Source organism: Onychomys torridus, chromosome 6 (genome assembly GCF_903995425.1).
Source record: "Onychomys torridus chromosome 6, mOncTor1.1, whole genome shotgun sequence".
NCBI lineage: Eukaryota > Metazoa > Chordata > Mammalia > Rodentia > Cricetidae > Onychomys > Onychomys torridus.
In genome coordinates this window covers 66,602,243-66,624,599 of record NC_050448.1, presented here as the reverse complement: position 1 = coordinate 66,624,599, position 22,357 = coordinate 66,602,243, and the positions used below count along the sequence as shown (strand labels likewise).

Below are 22,357 nucleotides of genomic sequence, written 5' to 3'. Positions count from 1 at the left end.
GGGCATCAAAGGGGGACACTGCCTGTCCCACCCCCATAGGATCCCCCAACCCCAGCTGCTTCAAAAGTGGGGGTAGCCTGGGTACAGCTCTCATTGTTTACCCCAGTGGTCCACGAGCCAGTGAGGAGGGCAGTCTGGTGTCCAGCTTCACTTTACCCAGGCAAGTGCAAGCTTCACAGATGACAGCTGGCCCAGAGGCCACCGTGAGGGGAGAGTGGAAACTCAGATCCTGCATCTGACTTGCACACCACATCCCTCCTATGTGCACACAACCTCAGTAAAACGACAGGGACACGTGTGTCCCAGAGCTCCTTGGATCCTAAGACATTTGGCCGAGGGTGGGAAGATATGGACCTCGGTGCTGGCCTTATCAGACCCCATACTGGAAAGCATTTGGCTCTCAGAGCACGCTCCAACGTGCAAGTGTGGAAGACAAAGCCTGGGGAAGTAGGAGTTGGCCCAGAGCTGTGGGGGCAAACCCAGGACTCAAACCAGCACCAAACCCATCCAGGACACAGGTCCCCTCAGACTGGCTCAATGTTCTATTTCTGAGCTCCAGCTAAACTTGATCAAACCTAGTACCGAGGTCTCCGGAACCTGGGACACAGGAAGGAGCATGGTAAATTACAAGCCCAGTGTTCCCTGGTAGTGAGCAGAGGGTCAGAGCAGCAACCAATCCCAGCGCAATTGGGGGTGGGCTCTGAACACTGGGTTTGCACAGTCCACACTGGCCTTTTGATGTGCAGGGGACAGACATCCAGTCCTAGTGACTAGCACCCCTCCTCTCCCCAGATGGGCCCTTCTGCGCTCCTGCAACACCTGGAGGGCGGGGCCACGGGCAGCGTACTCACCATGATGCCAGTGAGAAGACAGACACCTTTCCCACAGTATGTGTGGGGCACCATGTCCCCATAACCAATGGAAAGGAACGTGATGGAGATGAGCCACATGGCACCCAGAAAGTTACTAGTTACATCCTGCTGGTCGTGGTACCTGCCAAGGGAAGACAGGAGTTAGTCTGTGAAACCACTACTGGGAGCAGAGGCTGTGGGAGACGACAAAGAGGCGGAGGAGATGAGGTATCTGCTGAGGAAGGTGCATTAGTGACAGTGTGGCATTGCCCTTTAGGCTCCTGAAGGTCCTGCGTCTGGGCCCAGCCAGGGCCTGCCTGCAGCAGCTGAGTCCCAAAGGCACTATGTTGTCATGATTTGCAATGCTCTGTAGACTTCCTTTCACTGTTGGTAGGAAAACTTAGGATGAAATCACATGGGAATAAAATTTAAATTTTCCTTCTAAATCGACCTTCTAAATGCATGTGGATATGATGAATCCGAGACCACAGGCTCTTGGTCAGAATAGATTACAAACACACACACACACACACACACACACACACACACACACACACACACACACTTTCTCTAAGACAGTTGATGAGTACCAAGACTGGCATCTCCTGTGTGTCTAGAGGGAGGCCATTGTGGTCTGGGCCTGTCTTGAAGCTGACTCCATGGGCAGGGGCTCTGGCAGGTTCACAGAAGCACAGCCTCCTTTCTGACCTGGATAAATATTTGTGGCAGGACACAGCTGGAAATATCATAATATGTTCTCTGCTTGGAGACCATTCCACCCATATTGCCTTGCTTTTCTCCAGGGAACTCAGCCCAGGAGTTCTGCTTTGGGGAAGATACAGACATTTGCAGGGAGCTCTGTAAGTGAGTGGGTAAGACCCCTCCACCTCCAGATGCCTTTTTTCTTTCTTTTTTTGGTCAGGGTCTCACTATGTTGCCCTGGCTCTCCTAGAGCTTGCTGTGTAGATCAGACTGACCTTGAACTCAGATCCACCTGCCTCTGCCTATGGAGTACTGGGATTAAAGGCACGAACCACCACACCTAGCTTGAAGGTGTGTGCTATTGTTCAAATTTGTTCCCTCCTAAAATGCAAATATTTCTGGGAAGACTCCTTCCTCATGAATGGATGGAGATATTCATTCATTCATTCATTTGACAGTCTCATGAGCTACATAGTACATAGTTCAGGCTAGCCTTGAACTCCTGATCTTCCTCCTCCATCTCCCAAGTGATAGGGTTACAGGTCCGTGACACTTCACCTGGCTTAAAAAAAGGTTTTAGACATCTGTCTTCTTGGTTTGGTCCTGTGCCTTCTGCTGTGAGGACTCATCCTCCTTCCCTCTGGAGGACAACGTGGCACCAGGGTGCATCCCCAGACACTAGATCTGTTGTCACCTTGACAGTGGACTTCCCAGCTTCCCAAAGCATTGCAGCTAGCCTTCTCTTCTTCCTAAATGACCCAGCCCGTGGTGCTCTGTGACAGTAACATGGCAGAGTGAGACACAGCAGGGCAGAGCTGCAGTTCTCCTGACAGGCCTGGGAAAAGAGCCTCAAACTTAGCAAGCAGGGGACAGGGGAGATGGTGAGGAGGAACAGCCTTTCTCCAAGGGTCATTCACAGGACCAGCTGCACTGTGCAGCTCCATGGCTGTGGACAAGTAACTTAAAACCCTCTGTGACTCAGTTTCCTTATCTGCTAGTGGGAAGACTTAAATAACCCACAGGCAGCAGCAACACAGTGCAAGTACATAGCCCAGAGTAAGTGCTCACCACATATTAGCAGTAACTGGGTGTACAGGCAAAGGCAGGAACAGAGAGAGCAGGAGTTATGACATCAGAGGAAAGAGCCCCAATGGATGTATCAAGACAGTCACGGGACTGTCTTGAAGTCTAGGCTGACACTGGAACAGAAGCATCAGAGACACAAGACCCTTGCCATCTGAACATCAAGTGGGAGGCCCAAAAGCCTACAGAGGTCAGGGCCCAGGCAGGGAAGTGTGTTTGCAGGTGTACCCCGAGAGGCAATGGGGAGCCTTGGATGCCAACCAGGTGACCAAGAGTAGTGTGTGGCATGCACAGTAACGTGTACAGTATTGCTTCACGATGCCTGCGGCGCTCCTCAGTCCTTTTCTGGGAAATCTGCAGCTGACACTAGTGTCCTTGAGCTGTTAGCCGCCCTCAGCATCGAATCATCTAATTTATACATGCATGAATTCTGGGGTACAGAGGTTAGACATTAAAAGGGAATTGCATACCAGACAAGCCAAGGGACACACCTTTAATCTCAGCACTTGGAATGCAGAGGCAGGAGCATCTCTGTGAGTTGGAGGCCAGCCTGGTCTACATAGTGATGCGCAGGATAGCCAGGGCTAGATACAGAGACTTTTTCTCAAAAACCCAAAACATTTAAAAGGATGTAACTGCTTTTTTTTTTTCTCTATGGTTTCTAAAAATACTCTTGTAGGTTTCTTTTTCATTCAGTATATATATATATATATATATATATATATATATATATATATATATATATATATATATATATATATATATATATATATATATATACCTTTGCTGTGTGCTGAGGAAAAGAGAAACAGATCCTGGGAAAACCACTCATTCACTAGTTGCCCAATGGCTGCCCCTCCTCTTTCAGGGGTGAGGAGGGCTATGGGAGGAGCCAACATCTATTGGGCCCTGCTGCTGGCCCCGTCTGCTCTGCTGTGGGGCGTAAGCACTGTGATGGAGATAAGACCCACGTGCAATTCACCAAGCAGGAAGTGATGCTCCAGCAATCAGCTGGTGATTCAGGACTGTGGGAGGGAAGAGCCGCTCCAAGCCTATTCACAGTTTTATGGTTTACACATGCCACACATCCACGTACTAATCTCATGCTATTTTTTGCAATAGAGCATTTTGGGGAGGAAGTAGTTTTATGTTTTTCTTTAAGGGCTGAGGATGAAATTTTTCTTTGAACTCAACAGTAATTATTATAATTGATAATTTTTTCCCATCAGGGTGAACCATGGTTTTCTTTCTTTTTTTTTCTATTTAATATTACAAAATAAGTAAGAGATAGGAAAAATATGGCTGGAGAGATGTCTCATTAAACATACATGCCTACCTTTGCTCCAAAAATCTCTTACACCTAAGTTTGTAGTTCCTTACTTTTAAAAATAAGCAAGCAAGCAGGAACCTCCATGTACCTGAAGGAAGAAGGCCTCTAACACACAGAGACAGATGAAATTAGCCACTTAAATAAAAAGAAAAGGAGTCAGGATCAACAGATCATTCACAGAGGAGAACTCTTGGGCAGGGCTGGTGAGGGGTGGGGTGGGGAGGGAACATTGCCAGGGAGATAAAGTAAGACCTTGTACCTATGAGGCAAGAAAACTGGTCAGGATGTATTATATGAGAGAAGAATCTATTTTCAATTAAAAAGGGGGGGGGTTGCTCTTCCAGGAAAAGCCAATTGAATAGAGCAGGAAGAGAAACTGAGCAGGTCTCCCAAATGACAGAAAACTCCAAGAATGAAATGAGGATAAAGTATGAGGAAATTGGTGAATCTGTCTACTGATCCAGAGAATAGTTTCAGAAACAAAGCACTGGTGAGGAAAGGAGGTAATCACTGAAGAAATCATCCAAAAAATTCCCCAGCACAGAGAGCTGAGCTTCACCAAGGCCCCAGTACAACGATCGGCCACAGCAAGGCACATTGCTGTGCAAGTTCCCAATGCCGTGAAGAAGGAAGGATCCTGCAGGGTTCTGTGACCGGAGGGAGGAGAAGAAAGACAAACACAAACACAAATTGTAACGACTTTTGACTTTTCCCCAGAAACACTGGAAGTTAGAAGGCCAGATAAATCTGTCAAAATTCTCAAGGAAAATGGGGCTGGAGAGGTGGTTCAGTGGTTAGGAGCATTTGTTGCTCTTGCAGAGGACCCAGGTTCAGTTCCCAGCACCCATATGGTGGCTTACAGTCATCTGTAACCCCAGTTCCAGGGGATCCAATGCCCTCTTCTGGCTTCCACAGGTATCCCATGGTGCATAGACGTACATGCAGCCAAAACATTTGTACACATAAAGTTAAAAAAAAAAATCCAAAAGCCAATTGAAAGGAAAATAATTTCCAAACCAGAATCTTGGTCAAGAGATACCAGAATTCCAAAACCACCTGTGATGCTCAGAACGAGAATGACCCCACTTAAATGCATGGTCCCCAGTTGGTGGAACTGTTTGGGAAGGATTAAGAGGTGTCCTGGATGGTTTTATGTCAACATGACACAAGCTGGAGTCCTTAGAGAGGAGAGAGACTCAAAAGGGATCCCTACCATGGGATCAGGCTATAGGCAAGCCTATGGGGCATTTTCTTAATTAATGATCAATGGGGGAAGACCCAGCCCATGATGGGTGGTGCCGTCCCTAAACTGGTAGTCCTGTGTTCTATAAGAAAGCAGACTGAGCAAGCCATGGGAAGCAAGCCAGTAAGCAGCACCCTTCCATGGCCTAGGCATCAGCTCTGCCTCCAGGTTCCTGCCCTGTTTGAGTTCCTGTCCTGACGTCCTTGGATGATGAACTGTGATATGGAAGTGTGAGCCAGATAAACCCTTTCTCTACCCAGTTGCTTTGGTCATGGTGCTTCATCACAGCAATAGTGACCCTAACTAAGACAGGAGGTGTGGCCTTGTTGAAGGTGTGTCACTGGAGTTGGGGTTTAAGGTTTCAAAAGGCTCATTTCCAGTTAGCTCTCTCTGCCCTGAGATTGTGTCTCAAGATGTGAGCTCTCAGCTACTGCTCTAGTGCCAGGTCTGCCTGCCTGCCATGCTCTCCACTCTGATGGTCGTGGATCCACTGAAACTGTAAGCCCCAATAAACTCTTTCTTCTATAGGTTGCCTGGTTCATGGTGCCTTATCACTGCAGGAGAAAAGTATCAAAGACATCACCAAAGCATTAGTTGAGTCTGAAAGAGAGAGTGGAGGGCATCTTCCCATTCACAAGGCTCTAGAATGTTTGTTTTCCCCAGGAGGCCATAGTGGGTGTCTTAGGTAGGGTTGCTATTGCTGTGATGAAACACTATGACCAAAAGCAACTTGGGGAGGAAAGGGTTAATTTCACTCACAGATCCACATCTCTATTCATTATCAAGAGCAGGAACTCAAGCAGAGCAGGAACCTGGAGGCAGGGGCTGATGCAGACACCATGGAGGGGTGCTGCTAACTAGCTTGCTCCTCATGGCTTGCTCAGCTTGATTTCTTATTGAACCCAGGACCACCAGCCCAGGGATGGTGGGCTGAGCCCTCCCCCATTGATCACTAAGAAAATGCCCTACAGCCAGATCTTATGGAGGTATTTTTTAAATTAAGGCTCCCTCCTCTCGGATGGCTTTAGCTTGTGTCAAGCTGACATAAAATTAATTAGCACAGTGGGGTTGGGTTCTCCAAGGCAAGGAGAAAGAAGAGCAGGGCTAGAGAAGGCTGACTCACAGAAGACGAAAGCCCAGGACACCATGATGCAACTGGGGAGACGGGTCCAAAGGTGGGAGGCTCTGGGGCCAGTCTCAGGAAGATAACTTTTAAAGGCTGAGAAACCTGAACTTCCCAAAAAGAGGTTCAAACAAATGGCAAGGTTTGCAATTTAGCTAGTGATGAGTACACAGAACCGTAAGCAAATGAAGAAAAATGATAATTAGCAATTAGAGAAAATGAAAACTTCCACAGAAAAAGGAAAATGATAAAATTTTACTATAGGATCCAATTATGAATAGAGTCAATTTAGTCTTAACTAAGTGATATAAACAATGATTTCCGGTTTAACGAAAATAAGAGAGTTATTGTAAAAGGACCAGGGACAGGAAGAGCTGAGGGGAATGTAAGGAGCTAGATGTTCACCTTCTATTTTGGAAGTGAACAGACAAAGCTTAAAACCAAAAGTGCACAGTCCAAGCATGGCTTTAGGGACCTGGAGGAAAACGCTAAGTCCATCAGCAGAGCCATGGAGGTCAGATGCCTCCAGAAATGGCTAAGTGGGGAGAGCTAGGAATACACAGCAAACACTGCAGGACCACAGACTGTAGAGGTTCTGCGGAAAGCCAGGTCTGAGGTACATGCCTGCAACCAGGACCCAAGATCTGAGGCAGAAGGATTGTAGTGAGTTCAGAAATCAGCCTGTTATCTCAAACAAATCAAAACAAAACAAACCAAAAGAACTAAAATAAGTAAGCAAGCAGATAAATAAGTAAATGATACAAGGTTTTGCAGACATACATATCAAATATAAAAGCAATGCAAAGATCTGGGGCTGTAGCTCAGTGATAGAGCTTGCCTATTACGGTGGTTTCGGTGAGAGTGGACCCCATTTGAAAGCTTGGTTCTCAGTTGGTGGAACTGTTTTGGGAAGGATTAGAAGGTGTGGCCTCATTGGAGGAGGTGTACTCCTGGAGGTGGACTTTGAGGTTTCAAAAGCCCACTGCAGGTCCAGTCATTCTCTCTGTCCCCAGTTTCCAGTTAAGATATCAGCTCTCTGCTAGTGTACAGTGCCATGCTACCTACCTGCTGCTACCCTCCCTGCCTTGATGGGCATAGACTAGCCTTCTGAAACTGTAAGCAAGCCATCGATTCAATGGTTTCTTTTATAAGTTTCCTTAGTCATGGTGTCTCTCTGTATTGATAGAACAGTAACTAAGACACCTAGCACACATAAAGCCCTGGCCTTGATACCCAGCACTGACATACCTGGATTGTGGTACACATCTGCAGATGCCAGCCCTTGGAGTTGGAGCAGGAGGATCAAGAGGGCAGCTTCTTAACTTAGCAAGTTCAAGGTCAGTCTGGGATAGAGCTCTGGTCTCAAAAGCAAGTAAACAACAACAAAAACCTCAAGGTGAAGAAAACCACATGTAACAATTGTTATGAAGTAAGATGCTTACTGTCCACATCAACTTAACAGGGTTTAGAATCAGCCAGGAACCACCTCAGCGTGGGTCTGCCAGTATGTGTTTCCAGAGGTTTAATTTATAAGACCATCCTGAACAGGAGAGCACTACCTCATGGGCTGGGGTCCTAGATGGGAAATGGGAGGAGGTGAACTGAACGCCAGCAGTTCACGTCTCTGCATCCTGCCTGTGGACACAATGTGGCCGGCAGTCTCATGACCTTATTGCTATGCTTTCTTGGCCATAGTGGACTACATTCCCAAGGGGTGAGCCAGAATAAAGCTTCCTTAAGCTGCCTTTAGCTGGGCATTTTTGATGCAGGGATAAGAAAAGCAACCCATACACAATACACAAATATGTGTACAAAACACACAGAAAGTACCAAGAAAATAAACGCCCAGGAAGGGCCATCCAACCCCAACCACCACACCCACCGGTGTGTTCCCACAACCCGGTCACCACTTCCCACTAGTGATCATTATCCTGGACTCTGTGTTTCTCCCTGGCTCCTTTTCCTCACAGTGGACTTCGTCTCAGTGTGCTCTGTAGCTTCTGAAATGGCTGCTAGTCATCCATTCCCACCCCGAGGTAGTCACATAGCTTTGCAATACTGTCTTTTGAGTGTGGGTTCATCTAGTAATTCACTTCTAATGCATACAGCATAGCGGAAGCCATGGTAGTTCTCGTCAGAAGTTAGACTGTCGGGGGCTGTGGTTTCTGTCTTGGTGATCTCCCACCTAGTCCCTCTGGCTTGCTCTTCCTGAGAGAAGTCACTGCCTGTGTCTTGAAGCAAGCCAATGGAAAGTCCCCCATCTCCCCCTTCCCGCGGTGAGGGTTCACTCTGTGCCACCAAGCACAGGAATGACCTTGGAGGCCTAGACACTGGAAGAGAGAAAGGTCCTAACTTCATGAGACATCTTGAGCGAAAGGTACCCACTGAAGATGCCTTGGAATTCCTGACCCATGCAGATCACAATCATATGTTTATTTGTCTTATTAGGGGGCTCATGTCACGGCCTGCATCTAGAGGTCAGAGGAAAACCTGTGGGAAAAGATTCTCTCCTTTTAGCACACGGGTCACAGAGAGGGAACTCAGATCATCAGGCTTGGTGACAAGCACATGGACCTGCAGAGCCACCTTGCTGGCCCTCGCTGGCACTCGGGTATCTTGAATGGAGGTTTGGGGCATCACTGAAGTTGCATTTTTCCATTTTCATTACCCTTGGTGTTTTGTGTGATGTTTAGGAAACCCCTCCCTCCCTCCCTGAGATTATGAGACTCTGCAGTTCATCTGAAACTGGTTTTCCTCCCCCCTGACTTTCAGTACTTCCCCCACGCGGAAGTAATTCTATTTCTGAGTTCCTCATACTATTCCATTGGCCTATTAACCCTACAGTTACATAACAGTTCTCTTTGTAGCCCTTTCTGGGTACCACCTCCAGACCTATCAGGTAGTAGGTGCTCACTAAACGTCTGTGGCTTGAATATGGCTGCTCCTGTGTCATCCCAAATGCAATGTAAGCTCCAGTCACCCAGTGGAGCACGCTAGAGTGACTCCAGCCGCTGTCTTCGGCAGATTGGCTTTTGTCAAAGTGTCTGCCAAATTCCTCGAGCTTGGGCTTGTCTTTCACAATTCATAAGAACACGGCTTCTTGACACTGGCTGTGACCTGTTCCAGAACAGGGTGATGGGAACGACGCCCAAGTGAAGAGAATACAGATTTGTCCTTTGTCTCCAAAGGAGCGTGGACACTTGTGGAAAGCAGACTCTCCCCAGGAGAGTCTTTCCATATGGATCTGAGGGATGTGGTGGCTCCAGCCATTTGTCTGGGGTTGGTTTGTTTCCTGGAATGTTGCAAGAATCAAGCCAGGCCTTGTGCGGAACTCTCTCCAGAAGGATGACTGCCCTCAACTTGTACTCCACGCTCAGATTCTCCATCAGACACTGCACAGAGCTGGGTGGGGTCTTCCTGCTCAGATCTCCAGTGAAGAACTCAACAGCGTGCATCTGGATCAGTGGTGGCCTTGGACCCCACCGCATGCTCTCCTCAGATGGTTCTCCTTGGCATCTTCAGCAGCTCGCTCTCCTCCTTTCCCTCTTCCAGCACACTTTCTAGGCCTTTTCCTCTGGCTTCCTCGGTGTCCTAAGCTTGCCTTGTGCACACACCTCTCAATCCCGCCATGTCTGCCCTTGTCTCCATTGGTCCCTCTAACTGACCCTAGGAGACCCAGCTCCAACTCTCCTGGTGGCTGGAGCTCTTCCCCTGACTCCCACACCAGATAGCATCCTCACTATCCAGCTGTTGCTCTGGCCCACACCACCCAGAACCCTCACTATCCAGCTGTTGCTCTGGCTCTGCTGCTGGGAGGCCCCAGCCTGTTCCGCGTCAATGTGAAACACAGGCTCTGGGACCAGGCCACAAATTCTTGGTCCTTCCCCATGGTCCATGCAGTACACTGTCCCCAGTTTCCTGGTAAAAGGGGACAGCAGCTCCCAGAGTTCCTTTTCCATGAATGAGAACAGTGTTTGACACAGAGCTAACTATCCACTGTCAGCTGTTCCGTCATGACAGTCTTTTGGGCAGGATTTGCTTTGGCAGAACTGGAGGAAAACCCCAAGACTGTCCTTCATCCCCTAATGGCTTGGTGACCTTGAAAAGAACCCTGTCCCTGTCCTGTCTTGAGGGAATCAGGTCTAATCCAGCCCTGCCTCTCTCACCAGAATGTGCAAGAGCTATCAGCCTCTGTGCATGTCACAGAGAGAGGCATGTGACTACCTCTGGAAGAGAGCCTCCCACCTGGGGCTCTGTCCTCCTGGCAAGGACAGCAGCCCAGGGCACGGAGGGAGAGTAGGCACGAGGCACTGCTGTTTGGGAAAGCCTGGCTTCTCAGAGCTTTGTCATCTGCCAGGTCTCTCGGACTTCTGGGTGGTGGCTGCTTCTCCACCTCCCCTGCTCCATCAGGTCCTGTCAGCGTCGCCTCAGAGAGCCATCAGTGTGTGAACACTCGTCTTCCCGTTTGGGGACAGCCTTGTCCTCTCATGTGGAGCATGAGGTGCTGGCTACAGGCCTCTGCTTCTGCTGGCACAGCCACAGCCACAGCGTGGACTGTGGTTTCCATGCAGCAGGGAATGGCCTATCCAAGGCATCCATGGCAGACATTCCTGGGCCCTTCAGAGCGAAAGCCAGTCCTTCCAAGTGCCTAAGGACTCCCCTCCACACCCACGGGACCTCTTTGAGGCCCTTTGCCATGAGCCTCCTGTTCCCCCCTGACATCTGCTCAGCAACTCAGCAGCCTAACTTTATTGCCCGCTCCTGGCTTTCCTACTAGCTACTCCTGCTTGGAAGCCTCTTCCCGCAGACTACAGCAGTCCTTGGCTCACCTGCCAGTGTCTTGGTAAGGCTCCTGGCCACCCAGTTCCTACCTGCTTTCCTGCTGCACCCACCACCGCCCCAGCTCCTGTCCTGGGACGCTCCCCCCCCCCCCCCGCCTCAACCTTACCCCATGTATCACACCACCCAACACGATGCATATTTGGCTTTGTTCTTCCTATTTGCCAGACCCTGCTCCTCAGTGAACGTTTGTTAAGCAAATGGATGGAAGAAGACAGGGGACGGACCATTTAGTCACAGAGCCCGTGCCGGCATGAGGACTGTCGCCCCAACTTTACATGTAAGCAACAAAAAGCCTCAAAGAATAATGGACCAAACTAGTTCCTGCCAGCAAGTGAGAAGACCCATGGAAGCTGGGAGTTGGCCTCTGTTCCCAGCCCAGATGTAGCAGCTGCAGCAGGCAAGACTGGGCTTGGGGGCAGTCTCTGAGCCTAGCTAGGTCCTCACTGGCTTGGTAGGGCCTCTGTCACTGGCTAATAGCAAGGCTCTGTGTGTGTGTGTGTGTGTGTGTGTGTGTGTGTGTGTGTGTGTGTGAGAGAGAGAGAGAGAGAGAGAGAGAGAGAGAGAGAGAGAGAGAGAGAGAGAGAGACTGATTGGCTACTGCCTGTTCCTCATAAGGAACCTGATAAGCTAGTGCTGAAGGAGACATATCATGGAGTCCTTACTTCTGCCTTTGTCTAGGGCCCTGCTTGGCTCTAATAATCAAGCATCCTCAGCATGACAGGGCTTACCATTGCAGCTATTTCTCAAGGGCTTGTGGGCCTTGGCTCAGAGGCCCTGGGGAAAAGTGGGGAGTATGTAAAGAGGTCGCTGAAACTCACTGAAACTCAAAGTTAGCTGAAAAGTAAACGCCTTAGGGGACATCAGGGCTCTTCCTGCTTATTCCCACCCAAAAGACAGTTTCTTCTATAAACATCTTCAAATGCCAAGTGACAGCTGAACCCAAGTCCTATAGACCATGTGCCGGGATGTGGGCAGAAAGCCGCTCCCTGATCCCTCAAAGACAGCGAACTGTTTTTCAAGAGCTGACTTGGAGTTTAGAGACATGAGGATGTTCCCCTTTGACAGCCTGGATCTTCCCAAGGCACGTCTAAATCTATGCCTTTGTTTCCAGACCTAGGAACCAGAGTCCAGGGCCACACCAGCAGAGCTTCCCGCATTTCTGATTGTTTCTGCTCCCCACCACCCACCCCGGCCTCTGGTTTCTTCATTGTGATCCCCCACCCCAACCTTGCTAGAGGAAGCAGCATTGGAGGGAAGCCAGCTGCCTTTCCCTTCACGGTCATCTTCTGCACAGAGGGAGTGCTGTCCACCTCTTTGGATGGTTATTAAATCAAAAACCAGATGGCTCATCTGGCAAGGCTTTCTCAATTTGCAATGTTTCTTTCTTCTTATTAAAAAATATTTCCATGTTTTCTGATTGGGAAATGTTTAACAAGATGTGTGGAAACGGAGAAAATCTATGCCTAGAAGGAGCACTTCCTGGGGGAGCATCTTCCAGGAGGATGTGTGTGGTGAAGAGGGTGCGGGCTGGGAGACCAACGGGGAGGCTGCCCACGCCAGTGCTGCCACGTCTGGCTGTGGTAAGTGCTTGCCTCTTCACATTTCAGGCTTTCCCTTTGACAGGAAGCACGCCCTGGCTCTCCCGGGCTTGTGGGATCACCAGATGAGAAGTCACACACGTATCTCACACCTAGCTCTCTGCACACATGGCAGCCGCAGTGAACCACTGCATTCAGTCAGCCAGTGAGAGTCTAACTTCACGAAACACCAACGGGACAGAAGCCATGCTTAATTGAGACAAATGTGTTGAACCTAGACACACGGGACAAGGGACCTTCTTTGAAAATAGTACATTTATGAGGAGCCAACCAGAGTGACTAGGGTGGCAGGGCCCAGGTGAGGAGGGTGGCTCAGGAGAAGGACGAGGTTGGCTGAGGGCCCAGGAAGCTGTGCAGGTCAAGACACACTCTCCCCAAATCACCAGCACGGGGTTTTAGTACGCAAGAAGGGGAGGGGGTGGGCCTTGCTGGTAGCTGCTTTTCCTAACTACTTGTCTTCCCCCCCCACCCTCCTCTTCCTTCTCCTTCCTCTTGTTTTTCATCTTCTGTCAGTCTTCCCTCTTCTTCTCTTCCTCTCTGTTTCACTTTCTCAGCCTCCTGGGAGGGCTCGGGACAGAGCCACTTTCAGGGCAAGATCACCCATGCCTCCACAAGCCATCATTCATCCTTGGGGGACACCAGTCTTTGCTCAGACCTGCCAGGTATGATCAGATACAGGTGGCAGAAAATGAGCCAGGACAAGGTCCCCGATCCAGGGAGCCCCCGAGAGTCAAAACCATAGGAAGTGAGTGGGAATGCTGTACCAGGAGGTCTGTGGTCTATTGGCATGAGGTGTAGGGGGTGGGGCCGCGGGTAAATCAACTGATCTCTGACCCTGCTCTTAGAGTGGCCCTTTCTTTGCCGCCCAGGTCCTCTCTGTACCCATCACCCCTTCTCTCCCGCATGTGGACTGCACCACTGCCATCTTCTATGACCTGGGCTTTTTTCCTAAGCTTGCTCCACCATCACTACACATCCAGTGAGTTGTCCTGTGGATCTGGGTTCCATGCTCTTGCAGCACATCACTCCAGTAATGTCCTCACCAGGCACCTTGCCTCATGGTCAGTCTACACTTTCCTAGCTCCCTCTAAACTGCCAATTCAAACAGTGGCTCCCACCAGCCTGGAAAACAAGTAGGAAGAAGAAACGGCCTCCAGAGTCACATGGGGCACGCATCAGCACCATGGCTGAGGCGCCTGCCCCTGGGCTGTGCTGGCTCCCAGCCCTGTGAAGATCCTCCTTGCTCTCCTGGACTCTGGTTTGTTTTGTCCCCCAGGAAGGAGGCTGGGATTCAGTACCATAATGGAGATGACTTACACCCGAGGCACCCAGGGAACAGAAGCCAGGGATCTGAACAGCAGCTCTCCTCTGTCATCGGGCTGGGAACTGTGGCTTTGATTGAAGAGCTGAGGACTGTGTCCTTAGATTGAGGCCATACCTCCCTCTCTGGCACTGAAGGAGAGAGGCCCAGATCGTCTTCCTGATCCCCAGCAAGCAGCTGCTCCGTCTTCCTTGCCCTGTGTACTCACACTCCTGAAAGTTGCTCACACTGGGCCTCCTGTCTGGAGACTCCTTTGAGCTGAGAACATCAGCTCCTTTAGACTGCCTCCCTGACCAAGCGCCCTCTGAGCTCGTCAACTCTCCACCACTTCACGACACAGGCCTTGCCCAGACCCTCAGGCAGGTCAGCAGAACCAGGCAAACTGTTGAATAGAGGCCAGGAATGAACCAGGGCTTTGGAAGAAATGACATTTCAACTTTGTCATTTCATTCCTCCGTGGGCCTCTGCTGCCTTGGTTTTTACTCAGCTCCACCCACCCAGAACCTCAGTCCCTGTCTGGAAGTCTTCCCTCTCCTGGTTGAGCCTTTCTTGACACCGGCCATCCGTCGCAGAGTGTGACTTGAAGGCAAAAGGCTTTCTGAGGGCTGAGTTCTCATACACAGAGACAAAAATAAAAGTATTGGGATTCTTACAAAGTATTTCCTCTGTGATCTTAGAAGTATTCTATTTCGCATCTCATTTTATTTCTGGAACTATCTCCATGAGGTAGGGAGGGCTGGATTGTGGCTTTATTCCAGGAAAGAACCACCACTATTATCATCAAGTGCCAACTCGGAGCCATGTGTACCCAAACTGTACACACTCTGATATATGAGAGGAATCTTTATCATTTCTCGTCTCCTGATTGGAAACTCAGCTCCACTCAATTAGGGGATGTGTACAAAATAAAGCATTTGCTTAAGGTGGAGGTGCATGCCTATAATCCCAACACCTAGGAAGCTGAGGCCAGAGGATCAGGAGTTTGAAGATAGTCTGAGTTGCATAAAAATTTCAAGGCCAGCTTGAGCTATATAGCAAGACTTGGTCTAAAATACAGAACAACAAGAAAAACCTAGGGTTAGAGATAAACCTCAGAGGCACTTGCCTAGCACATGGAAGGCTCTGAATTCAATCTTTGCCACCTCCCAAAAAGTAAATGAAGAAAGCATCAGCTGAGTGCTTATACTGAGTGTAAGCTTGCATTTGCCTGAGTTCATGGCCCTGTGCTTAGCCATATGATGCCTCCAAGAAAACAAAGGCCCGGAGAAGTTGGGTGAAGAGGTTGCTGGGGACTTCCCTTTCTGGTTTCTGAGCCCGGATCTCTATAAAAAGGACTCTTGTAATTAAGAGCTAGGGTTGCCCTGTTCAACCTTGTAGGTTGTGTATAGCCCCAGGAAGGGACATTCACAAAGGCTTCAATGGTACCCCCTGGAAGGGACTGCTGCAGAGACACTGGTCCTGGATGGAGCCCTAAAGGGAAGAAGGGGGTTTTCTCCTCAGAGAATGAAAAGCAGGCAGCCAGGCAAGCAGATTTCTCACCTAGACAGGGTTAGTGTGGGAGGGAGGTGGGGATCACTCTGTGGCCAAGAACAAATAGAAACAGAAGGAGGGATGCCCAAGGGAAAGGCATGAGAGCTTTGGGTAGGAGAAGTGCCATGGAGAAGTGGGGTGCTGAGGAGGAACCCTGGAAGCCAGGGGAGATGGGAGAATTCTAGCTGGCTCAGTTTGCAGCCATTAGAAAGCCATGGAGAAGAGGGTCATTGCAGAGCCAAGGACTGCAGGCCAAGCCAAGGACAGAGCTAGCCTTTGTTCTCATCTAAGGATGAGGCATAGGGCTCCCTGACCACAGTGTCTTCTTCTAAAATGTTTCCACGGGCCTGGGCATCACATGTTTCCAAGAAAAGGATGGCCAAGTGTAGTAGGTAATAGGTTCTTAGGAGCTAGCTCCAGTCCACCTTCCCACTGCCAATTCCCTGAAACTTCAGTTGGCATGATTAACTGGAAAGTTCTGGAACACAACTCAAACATGAAGCTTAGTACTTGTGAAGAAAAGGATGGAGCCAGCCAATCAACGTTTCCCCTCAAGAGGAGTTTTCTTGCTGGATAGACTTTTAAGTCCTCAAAGACGGCATGTCCCGTGACCCATAAGAAGCCTCTGGAAGCAGTGTTCCTTGCTGGGGCTCAGGCCACAAACTTGGGCCCCTTAACCATGTCGGGTGAAAGCTGCCAGCATTAGAATCCCCTTTCCTGCCTCATGAACTGAGAGGAGCTTGCTGGAGGAAAATGAGGGGCAAGACAAAGACGAGATGACCCACGGAGATTTCTGTCAGCTGCAGGGCCAAGAGGGAAGGTGTGAAATCTGTCCCTCATGGTACCTGTCACTCGGGGCCTCATGTCCTCATCCAGATGAAGGGCAGGTCTATGGCTGGGATCTTTGGAGCACTGTCTTGCCTTTACTCAGCAGTCCACACTGGCAGGGTAGATCAGGCCAGGCAGTAACCATCTGCAGTACCCTTGGCTCTTCAAGGCCATCTTTGAGAAGACAGATTCATGGAAGCCTTGTCTTGAATCAGCTCATGATCACACTCAGGCTTGGTGGCAGGTGCCTTTACCCACTGAGCCACCTCCCTGGTCCCTGTTTCATTTTTTAAATCACACTCTGCTTCCTTCTCTATCTTCCTTCCCACTCTCAGGGCACCTGGAGCTGGGCTGCCTACACAGGCAGAAGCCAGGAGACCTATGGGCATCTCAGGAAACAAGACAATGCCAGGGGCCAGCTCAGGTGGGGACCTTCAGGCTGGTCTTGCCTTAGACACCACTGCAGGTGCCTCCCAAGCCAGTGACTTCTTCTGATGGCTCCCAAGCCAGGACTTTGACACTGAGATCATCATCATCATCTGAGATCCATGACAGGACAGTAGAGAAGACTCTGGCCACAAAACCACCCAAGAGTAGGAAAGACTAATTTCAGAGTTATGCAAGTCTGTCTGTCTGTCTGTCCCCCTCCTCTTCATCACCCCAGGGAGGCCTCAGAATTTCTTGGTCCTAGTGTCCCTGGCCCAGCTGTTATAGAGGAAGCAGCCTCACAGAAGAAGGTGCTTGTAGCACGTTGCTAGGCAACCAAAATGTTGCCTGAAAACTAAAGCCCACCTCTGACACTTCATAGGACTGGGAACCCTCAGATGAGAGCAGGGAGGCAGGGAACAAAGGAGATGCAAAGGGAGGGGGATGTTGGAGCTGGAGAACCCCAGGGCGAAGGAAGTGGGGCTGACAGGTGGGCAGAGCCAGGCAGCGTGCAGATGGAGGAAGCCTAGCCAGCTGGGTGGTAGCTCCTTACAAAGCCTCCTCTGATTTGTTTCTGTCCTGTCTGCTCTAACTGGGGATGAGGTGTCATTAAGGAAGATGATGGTGATGGCTGACTAGTGATTTTTATTGGGCAATGGCCTGATCCTGCACTGGCTTTCAAAGAGTCAGAATTATATTCCAAAGCAAAGATGGCCTCAGCCATCCCCCACACCAGACATCTATTTGTTTGTTGGCCTAGGTACTCGGGCCAGAGCAACACACCCGGTACCACACCTGGCTGCCAGGGGACCCAGACCAAGTCAGAACCTGCCTTATGCACCTCCCCAAGTCTCTGAATTTCTAAAGTGGGAGGGTGACTCTGCCCGGCCCCCTTCACAGAGTCCTGGGAAACGGGAGGGCCAGGGGACAGGACAGCACCCCTCATCTGTTCTAGAACCATCCCCAGCTACTGCGAGGGCAGGGCCTGGCAGCCACCAGAGGCAATGGCATAGCGACTGCAACACGATGTGAGGGCCCCAACTCTTCCATCAGAGAAGTGGGGGTGACCTGCAGCAACCACTGACCACTGTGAGAAGTCAGTGCAGTGTAGAGCCCGAGGCCAGCACCAGCGAGCAATGGCCTTCTCCTCCTCAAGACTTCCAAGTCTGGCTGGGTCCCAGCACTCTCCCTGTAGTGTACTTTGACAAGCTGGTCCCACAGTGACAGGCTGATAGTCACAGGAGACCATAGTCTAATTTCTGAAATAATGGACAGCCTCAAGATAGGTCTATTCCCTACATAAAATCCTACTATAAATTATAAACAAGAGCAAAACACATTAAGAATGCCACTAAGGAGAACCATGTCTGTTACATTTGACAAAATGGTAATTAAAAGCTACTAACCAGTCAGCCATAGTGTCTATTTCACTCCGTAATTTTGACAACATAGGTGTCGACGGTGCTGGTTTTGGTTTGCATTTTCTCAGAAAAAGTCTATCCAATCACACTCCCCGCTCCCCAGAGAACAGTGGGCCATTTCCGTCTGTGCTCCCGTATGGGAAGTGGGTCTTCTCTGAAAATCACTATTGTTGTTGTTGCTTTTTTTAAAAATCACACCAATCATAATTTTTTTGAGACACCAGACAGCATGCCCTCAAGAAATCGTAAAATAAGCAGTTGGCTCAAACTGCAAGACAAACCTAATTCATTCCTCATATTATGCTCTCTCCCCTGCTCGCTCTCTCGTCCCCAGCATAACCCAGCTCTGCTGTGGGCAGCAGGTAGCCAAGGGCCCCAGGTCTCAGGCCTCCACTCAGGGAGTCCCCATATCCTCCTGCACAGATGGGACCCCTCTGTTCCCATCTTGCCCCTCGCTCTGTGGGTCAGGAGAAGCAGAGAAGCACGTGGGCTGCTTTGGGCTCTGCTGGTTTCTTGAACCACCTAGGGAGTAGGCCGGTGTTCAACGCCCATCTGCAGACCAGGAACACCGGAAGGCCCAGGGGCTGGTCAAGAGCCAGCCACAGTCCCGGGCTGCAGCTGGGTTCCTGCCATGGAGATGCAGGGCATGGTAGGGGCCTCAGGCACCAAACAGAGCAACCAAGGGTTGACCATGCGAAGGTTGGCAGAAGGCAGATTTCGTGTCTGGACTAACATCAGCTGGGAGATGGACATGGGTTTTTTTTTGGTCATGGAACTTCCCCTTCCCCTTCCTTCCCTCACCATCCAAGGATTCCCCACCTTGGAAAGCTTTGAATACGACCTTCTGCTGGGAGCGCAACCCTTCTCAACATACCAGAATGTCCTTAGCATTCACTGTAAGAACAACGCAACTTCTTGACTGTGGCTGGATACATTTTTAGCAGAGTAAGAGGGGATCATTACCTGGTGGTGGGGACCTTACAACCCCTTTCCTCCAGGTGTCCCCACAGCAAACAGCCTGGAGGAAAAAATGTCATTGCTAAAGAGAGTCCAGCTTTAGCACCACAGCTGGCAACGGCAGAGTAATCGTTGGGAAAAGCACTGCTTCCCAGTGCACTGACGGGGGCGGGGGCCGGGGACTGCAAGGCTCACTCCTGGGGGGGGGCCTCCAGCAAGGCTCATTCCTCAGAGACTTGGGGGGCTCCTGTAAGGCTCACTCCTCAGGGGCTGGGGGTGGCTCCAGCAAGGCTCACTCCTCAGAGACTTGGGGGGCTCCAGCAAGGCTCACTCCTCAGGGACTTGGGGGGGCTCCAGCAAGGCTCATTCCTCAGGGGCTGGGGGGGGCTCCAGCAAGGCTCACTCCTCAGGGGCTACTCTGTACCCAGAGCTCAGAGTTGCCATTGTTAGGAAATCTTCCCAATTTCCATTTCTAGATTCTTCTGAGAGATGCCATCCCTTAACTGCAATGCAATTTATAATTAATGTGCATTTAACATAAATAAAAGTATGAAGAAAATAGCCACAAATAAACAGTTTTGCTGTTTGAGTGTCAAAAAGCAGAAACATACTGTGAATGGAAAGGGAAAAACAGGAAAAAAATGTGAACAGAAATAACAGAAAGAGGAACTTGGCTGTGAAAAAAAGTGAGGACACAAGGCAGGCACTTGAGATTAGACTCTAGTGCTAGAGACTGGCCCGGGGACTGGTGGCCCAGTGCTGAAGTCACCCTGGCGGCAGCCCGCTGAACCTGGGCATTGCAGCACCCTAGAAGACTCTGTTCCCGGCAGGCTCGGGGGAGATTTGGGCGCAGTGGCCCTTGTGGCCAGGCGGGTGCTGTTCCCACCCAGGCCCCACAGCTCAGTTGAGGGGACAGAGGACAGAGAATCACCTGCCTTGCACTTCCCCACCCTCCTTGCAAGACCACTGCCTCTTTTCCTGTGATTTCTGAATGCACCTAACTTGCAGTATTCCCGCGCCTTCCCACCAAGCAAGGCGCCGGGCAGCATCTGGGAGACACACACACACACACACACACACACACACACACACACAGTCCAAGACACAGCCTTTTCCAGGGAGGCTCCAGGAGAGGACCCACAAGGCTCTTACCATCCTGCCTATCTCTTAGGCCATCGGCTGCTAGATAGGAAGGGGAATCTTCAAGAAGGAATTTCAATGGCACTTTCAAGGGAAGTTAAATATGAAAACTACACGACCCGCCCGACTCTACTTCCCAAGCTCTGTCGATAAGACACTAGAGTTCATACAGAGGGGAAAATGAGGGGATTGTCAAAATTGTCAAAGCCAGCTGCCTCTCTCGGTTAAAAATTTGTGTATAGTGTGGAAACTGTAAACAATTGCACTGGCTTTTCTGTCAAAGGGTTAAACAAGACAAAACATCATTAAAAAAAAACAAACAAACTTTTTTAACCAGTCACTTGCCAGAAATTCAAATTCCCCCAGGGTCAGCACTTCCTAAAAAGTTAATATATGTGCATAAGGTTGCACCTGGTGCTCAAGATGGCATCCTGCTTATCAACATGCTCTTTAGGTCGACCAGTCCATGAGACAATGTGAGGCGCTGGATCACTTTGTGTTAGGGATAAGGATGCAGACGCAGCCCCACTACTGACTATGTATACCAGCCTCCCTTGGCACATCTACACCCTCCTGAAAGACTTTGTGAGCCCAAACCCATTTCTTACTCATCTACACAGTCCAGTAAAAACACAATAAATCTAACCAAAAAAAGTTCTATTACATCCCACGAAAGAAAGAGCTTGCTATTGACATGTGTTCCCAAGCGTTTCTGTCCGTGTGGCTCACCTGTAAGAGGTGGATGGTGCCGTGCTGTGCGGGGCTAGTCTGTGCTCCTTTCCCAGATCTTACATAAGACTACATTAATATAATCATTAAAAGACTGACTTTTAAACATTGTTGCCTAAGAACTCACTGTAAGCATGTACTATACCTTATTTAAACATTCTTTAAAAGATTCTATTTTTATTTTACCTGATTGGGTGTTTCATTTGCCTGTATGTAAGTACACTATGTGCACGCAGTGTCCACAGAAGCCGAAAGAGGGCATCGGATTCCCAGAACCGGCATTACAGACAGCTGTGTGGGTGCTGGGAACTAAACCCAGGTCCTCTGGAAAAGGAGCCAGTGTTCTTATCTGCTGAACCATCTCTCCAGCCTCTTTATGTAAGCAGTTAGATCCTAGACGTTCACTTCATTTCTGATTCTTTGATGTTATAAACATCATTACATTGAAGACTCCTGATTGACAGTTTATTGTTCCATTCAAGGAACTTTCTAGTGTTAAAGCTATAAACCTGCCAGGGCTTTCCAACAAGCTTGTTTTCAGAAAGATAGTGCTAACTCGCTGCCTGCCTTCAGGGTAGGACACAGCCTCACCCCACCATCAACAGGAAGACCTTAGTGGGCACCACGTTAAAGCTTCGTGATATGCTTCCTCTGTGCGGGTTTACCTGCAGTACACTCACGGCTCTCTGGTTAGTGACCAGCACACTGTGTATTCCATTTTGGTGACTTCCTCTAATTCTCTGTTGTGGCTGCCTTCAGTGGGGAGGTAAACCATGACTGATGCCAGGACCACTTTGGACAATGAGATATTACCCTCTTGTCACATTCGTTGCAAATATTTTTCTTGAGCAACATTTGCTTTTAAATAGATTTTTTTCACTATATATATATGTAATGTAAATATATTATATTTATGTATTGTGTATACACACACACACACACAGTGGGAGGTAGTTTGCCTTCATGTATGTCTGTGTACCACTTATATGCCTAGTGCCTATAGAGGCCAAAGGGGGCATCAGATGCCCTGGAACTGGAGTTAGAAATGGCTGTGAGCTACCATGTGGTCCTGGGAATTGAACCCAGGTCCTCTGGAAGAACAGCCAGTGCTCTTAACCACTAAGCCATCTCTCCAGGCCTGGCCTCTATTCTTTTAAAGGAGAGACATCTTAAATTGTATTTATGGTGTGATCAAATGCGCCTCCTTCTCTTGACAGTTCTTCTCTTCTGAGA

At 49.5% G+C, this 22,357-nt stretch overlaps 1 protein-coding gene across 1 annotated transcript in view; it reads right to left on the bottom strand.

Moving 5' to 3' along the window:
- Positions 1 to 22,357, bottom strand: part of Kcnn3 (potassium calcium-activated channel subfamily N member 3) — a 140,379-nt gene that overhangs the window by 21,201 nt on the left and 96,821 nt on the right. The window contains exon 4 of the mRNA XM_036189931.1: positions 852 to 993. Within this exon, the coding sequence (XP_036045824.1) occupies positions 852 to 993 (142 nt within the window). The remainder of the gene's footprint in view (positions 1 to 851; positions 994 to 22,357) is intronic.